The sequence below is a fragment of the Muscardinus avellanarius genome (genome assembly GCF_963383645.1).
Source record: "Muscardinus avellanarius genome assembly, chromosome: 10".
Lineage (NCBI taxonomy): Eukaryota > Metazoa > Chordata > Mammalia > Rodentia > Gliridae > Muscardinus > Muscardinus avellanarius.
Genome location: NC_137796.1, coordinates 66,889,283 through 66,895,566, shown reverse-complemented (window position 1 = coordinate 66,895,566; position 6,284 = coordinate 66,889,283). Strand labels below are relative to the sequence as shown.

The 6,284-nt window shown below is 45.5% G+C and overlaps 1 protein-coding gene across 1 annotated transcript; it reads left to right on the top strand.

Annotated features, from left to right (window-relative positions):
- Window positions 1-5,121: 5,121 nt before the first annotated feature.
- LOC308268270 (translationally-controlled tumor protein-like) lies at window positions 5,122-5,469 on the top strand (the record flags this gene model as incomplete). Its single annotated transcript, XM_080703396.1, has 1 exon — window positions 5,122-5,469. One exon carries the CDS (start codon window positions 5,122-5,124, stop codon window positions 5,467-5,469), a length of 348 nt encoding a protein of 115 aa, XP_080559522.1.
- Between the last annotated feature and the right edge of the window lie 815 nt (window positions 5,470-6,284).

Genomic DNA, 6,284 nt, shown 5'->3' with positions numbered 1-6,284 from the left:
CTCCCAAATACTGGGATTATAGGCATGCACCTATGCCTGACTCCTTCATCCTTTAATCTATAGGATCTATAGTGATGCCCTTCCATTCATTCCTCATACCCCAGGGGAATGTGTGATTTTTCTTTCTTCTTTCTCCCTCCTTTCCTTAGTTCTTCCCTTCTCTTTCAATATACAAAGACTTATTCCTCTTATAAAAAAATTGGGGGCTTGACTGTACATTTCTCTATTTTCTATTTTACTTACTGCTACTTCAGCCTTTGTTTTTCTTCTATTTATTTTTCAGTTGAATTGCCTAGTTTACTAACTTAAAGTGGAAGCACAGGTCACTAATTATGGTACTTATTTCTCATACAACTATTCAATGCTGTAAACGACCCTCTGATCTCTAGCTGCGTCTTTTTCACAAACTTTATGAAACTGCTTTTATTTTCATTCAGCTCAAGGTATTTTGTTATTTCTGCTGTGTTTTCATCTTTGACCTATATTTTATTTAGAAACAATCATTTAATTTTATATTTGTGATGATCTAACAGATTTTTTTCTATTACTGGTTTAATTATGTTGGGATTATAGAACAAGTTTAATTGATTTAAATGTTAATATTAATGAGTTTATGACCACATGAGGTACACTTGAATTTTTCAGTTGTTGAGTAAAATTGAATACCCACACATACAAACTATATATATATATATATATATATATATATATATATATATATATACACACACACACACACACACATACACACATACGTGCATTCTTTCTTTCTGGAGGCCTTATTTCCTTACCATTTAGAAAAATCATATTCAAATGTTTATTTAGTTTATAATCTTGTAAACTGATCTTACAGAAAATAAAAATAAATATTGGAAACTGATCTGAAAGTTAAAAATATTTATTGAAATAGAAATATACACTCAGAGCTGGGTGTGGTGGTGCACGCTTGTAATTCCTGCATTCGGGAGGCTGAGACCTGGAGGATCGTGGTTCGCGGACACTCAGTGAGACCCAGTTTCAAAATAAAGAATAGAGCCGCGGTGGTGGCGCACGCTTGTAATCCCGGCATTTGGGAGGCTGAGACTGGAGGATCGCGGTTTGTGGACAGCCTCAGCTACTTAGTGAGGCCCTCTGCAACGCAGTGAGACCCTGTTTCAAAATAAAGAATAAAAAAATAGGCCAGGGGATGTAGCTCGGAGGTCGAATGCCCATGGGTTCCATCCCCAGACCTGCAAAATAATAACAATAATAATAATAATAATAATAATAATAAAGAAAAAAAGAAAGAATAAAAAATAGGGCAGGGGGTGTAGCTCAGAGGTCGAATGCCCCTGGGTTCCATCCCCAGACCTGCAAAAAAAAATTAAAAAAAAGGAATATACACTCAGATCCCGAAGAAAATACTTTCCATTTAAAATGCAGTCTTGCCTAATATAATTAATGTGTGTTGACTCATGAAATGGCATGCTTTTCTGCTATGCCTTTGCACCATGTGTACCAAGCACAAAACTCCTCTGCAGTGTCGTTGGCTTACAGCAGCTTCCCGCAGATTTTCTGTGTGCAGAAGTCCACCTGCCTCACCAGGACTGCCTGGAGGACTGAGGATGCCTGGTCTACCTGTGTCGTCTGGACCTCCCAGAAGATTAACGAAGCTTGGTTGATCTATCTCACCCAGCATGGCTCAGAGGACTAAGGATGCCTGGTCCACCTGCCTCTCCAAGACAGCCCTGAGGACTGGGCTCACCTGGTCCACCTGTCGCTCCATGATGGCCCTGAAGTCTGGGCTCACCTGGTCCACCTGTCGCTCCATGACGCCCTGAGGACTGAAGGTGCCCAGATTCACCACAGGACATACCCTCAGGCAGCCTTTTGATCCTGAGTTGCATTCCCAGTAGTAAAGAAGGGACTCAGTGGCTCCTCCGCAGAAATCTGGGTGAAGGAGAAGAGGTGGGTCCCTTCGCTGAGGTGGAAGAAGGAAAGGACCCCGAAGCTCAGGTCGAGGAGGACCCCGAGGCGGCGCAGGCGGGGGCTCGCCCAGAGCGGGGTGACGGGCACAGAGCTGGCCGCGAAGAGCCGACCGCGCCTCTGTCCCACGGTCCAGAAGCCCAGCGCCTCGGACAGCAGCACCTGGCCGCGCCGGTCCGCCGAGTCCCGGCAGACGCCCACGTCCCATTCTCGCCTGGTGCCCAGTTCTGCCTCCCAGTAACTGCGGCCCGACGTGAGCCGCGGGGCGCCCAGGACGAAGATGGAGAAGGGGAACCTCGCGGCCGCGCCTCCCTGTTCTGTGAGAGGCGCAGAGAGCGGACGCACCGCAGGTCCTCAGGGATGAGGAGGTTGATATGGGCTGCGTCAACATCCAGGGTCCATGTCCACTGTGGAGAGAAGCCCGCAGGTCAGCACAGACACGCCACGGCCCTCCTCTCCGGGCCAAGGCCAGGCCACGCCTCTTTCCTGACCTACATCAATCTTCCTGGAGAAACGTCCTTGGCCTCTTGTTATGGTGAATTACAGAATAAGTAACTAACTGCAAGTCTCTTTAACCCACAGCAGGACTTCCTTTATATTATTGAAATATTTCATTAAATATTTTTCTTAGCCAGGCATGTGGTGCATGCTTATAATCCCAGGAGGATTGTAGGCTCAAGGCCAGACTCAGCAACTGAGAGACCCTGTTTCAAAAAAATAAGAAGGGCGGAGGTTTTAGCCCTTTTTTTTTCTTAATTAGGGAGACACTGTTTCAAGTTTAAAAAGGCTGGGGGTATTGCTCAGAAGTAGAATGTAATGTCCTGGATTCAATCTCCAGTACTAAAACTATATATATATATATATATGTGTGTGTGTGTGTGTGTGTGTGTGTGTGTGTGTGTGTGTGTGTGTATACATGTATACATGTATATGTATATATGCATATATGTATATATGTATATATATAATTTTTTTCTTTATAGGGCATAAGATATCTGAAAAAAAATGGCCACAACTATCATTTGCTCTCAAAATTATTGCACAAAGTAGCACATAATCTGTGACAACAGAGATACCTATGAAATAACTAAATGGAAAGCATGTTCCGTGATACTGCAGAATAGCACTAAAAGACTGACTTATTTCCCTCTGGAATCACCTTTCATTTTGTTTTGTTGACTCCGGCATTGCACTGCAGCTTTTGCTTCCCTGGAGCTGTAAAAAACGTGACGTACAAGGAGTCGAGGAGTCCAGGGATGAAATGGGCTCGCTGTGGGGAAGTGGAGGCGGAGGAAGGGGACTTGTGGTGAGTGGGGGTGTTGGGCCACAGCAGCAGCCTGCGACCCGGACTTGCCCGTGCAGCGCTCAGGGGCAGATGGAGCCGGCAGAGGGCGGCTGTGCGCAGGCATTGCTAGCGTCTCCAGACAGGCCAGCAGTCCACAGGGAGCACAGGGCTGCTCTCCTGCCCTGATCTGCATCCAGAGCCAATGGGAGCCTCCGGCTCCCGGAGCTTGATGTTCAGGCTTTCCAACAGTCAGAGAGGAGTGCTCCAGGAAAAAGTGTCTGAGATGGGTTTCTCTACCCCAAATACAAGTTGTCGTAGAGCAAGACGAAAACGAGCTCAGAAAACGAGTTCATTTTTTCCAAAGGATATGGTAGATTGCAACACCCACCCAAATGCTCTTCAGGGTCATGCCCAACGCCTCAAGTGTAGATGGTAGGAGTTTTACAACCAACACAAGGAATAGAGACGGAGCAGGACTGGCACATTCAGATGGGCCTGGGCTCAGGAATCTGGGTCTCCTAAATCCAGCCTGTTAAATGCAGCTCAGCTGTGATGATTTGCTATCACTCAGCCATGAGTCTCACTCATGCTTCCTCTTAGTTTTGATCAATGAGGAAAGGACACACTTCTCTGTTCAGGTTTGGAGTCTGCCGGAATTAGCCAGGAGTGGCCACATACACTTTTCCTGCCCTTGGCCCCATGGCCCGAGTACTGGGATTCATTCATTGTCCACACTCACCACAGACTAGAATCACCCAGAGATTTTACACATTGCAGAGCACTGGGCCTCAGTACAGGTGGGGTAAGAGGCAACTGGATCCCAGCTACCCAAAGTACCACTCACAAACTAGCAGCATTAGAAGCTCCTGAAGCTCCTGTCCTGCATCCAGAGCCTTAGGCCATCCTCATGGCGGAGAGCTGGCATCTGCATTCATTTATTTATTCTGGTACTGGCGATTGAACTCACGGGCATTCTCCATCTAAGCTAGACCCCAGCTCCATTTTATTTTCATGTTTATTTTAAAATGTAATATCTCTATATTAAATGTAAATATTTTATATTTATTTTAAATTATATATATATATATATATATATATATATATATAAAACTTTGAAATAGGGTCTCACTAAGTTTCTTAATTGCTAAAACCGGACTTGAACCTGTGATCCTCCTGTCTCAGTCTCCCAAGTACTGGGGTTATGGGCGTGTGCCACCACACCCATGTTCAAGTTTGAGAATCCATGTTCCAGGCAAGTGTTGCCCCAAACGATCATAAGTCACATGTGTGATTTTTTTTTTTTTTTTTGCAGGACTGAGGATTGAACCAGAGGTATTCTACCACTAAGTGATGCCCCAGACCTTTTTATTTATTTATTTATTTTAAGACAAATTCTCGCTTAGTTGCCAAAGCTGCAATCCTTAAACTTGCAATCCTCCTGCCTTGGCCTCCTAAGTAATTGGGCTGATAGAAGTGTACCACCACATCTGGCCTAACACATGTAATTTTTTTTTGGGGGGGGGTGTCTGGGGATGAAACACAAGGGCATTCAACCTCCGAGCTATACCCCCTGCCCTGTTTTTTATTCTTAGGCACTCACCAAGTTAAGGAGTGCCTAAGTAGGCTGTCCACGAACCATGATCCTCCAGTCTCAGCCTCCCAAATGCTGGGATTGCAAGCATGCACCACCACGCCTGGCTTAACACATGTAATTTTAAATTCTACTGTAAACATAAGAATGAGAAATAGATATAACTGCTTTTCCGCTCGCTCCCCCCTCCCCACAGTGCCGCTCTGGCTGCACCTCGCTTGCTCCGAGCTCCAGGCTCCTGCTCAGCCAGTGCAGCCGCCGCCTCCCTCCAGCCGCCACCATGATCATCTACCGGGGGGACGTCATCAGCCACGATGAGATATTTTCCGACATCTACAAGATCCGGGAGGTCGCGGACGGGCTGTGCCTGGAGGTGGAGGGCAAGATGGTCAGTAGGACAGAGGGTAACAGTGATGACCCGCTCATTGGTGGAAATGCCTCCGCTGAAGGCCCTGAGGGCAAAGGGACCGAAAGCACAGTAGTCACTGGTGTGGACATCGTCATGAACCACCACTTGCAGGAAAACAGCTTCACAAAGAAAGCCTATAAGAAGTACATCAAAGATCACATGAAGTCAATCAAAGGCAAACTTGAAGAACAGAGACCAGAAAGAGTAAAACCTTTCTGACTGGGGCTGCAGAATAAATCAAGCACATCCTTGCTAATTTCAAAAACTACCAGTTTTTGCCGGGCGTGGTGGCGCACGCTTGTAATCCCCGCGCTTGGGAGGCAGAGACAGGAGGATCGCGCAGGTTCGAAGCCAGTCGCGCGCGCGCTGGCTTAGGAGACCCTGTTTCCAAATAAAAATGTAAAAATAGGTCTGGGAGTGTAGTCCGGAGATAGAAGGGCTTCCAGGAACCCCAGTACCACCACCAAAAAAAAAAAAAAAAAAAAAAAAAACCTACCAGTTTTTTTATTGGTGAGAAGATGGATCCAGATGGCATGGTTGCTCTCCTGGACTACCGTGAGGATGGTGTGACTCCATGTATGATTTTCTTTAAGGATGGTTTAGAAATGGAGGAATGTTAACAATCTGGTGCTTACTTTGGACCTGTCACCTGTCATCATAACTGGCTGCTGCTTGTCATCCACACGACACCAGGACTTAAGACAAACGGGACTGATGTCATCGTGAGCTCTTCATTCATTTTGACTGTGGTTTATTTGGAGTGGAGGCATTGTTTTTTAAGAAACATGTTGTGTAGGTTGTCTCAAAATAAAGTGCATTTAAACTAAAAGAGAAATAGGTGTAACTGACTTCAAAAGTATATTATTTCCACGTATCAAGAGCCATGTTTCAGAATCTAAACTACTACCAGTGGCGTCTGTTTTAGATAGCGTAGTTCTAGGGCAAAACATACACACCTATCTATCTACAATTTTTCTTTTTGGTACCGGCTATTGAACTCAGGGCTGGTTCTATCTCTAGGCTACACCCCTGGT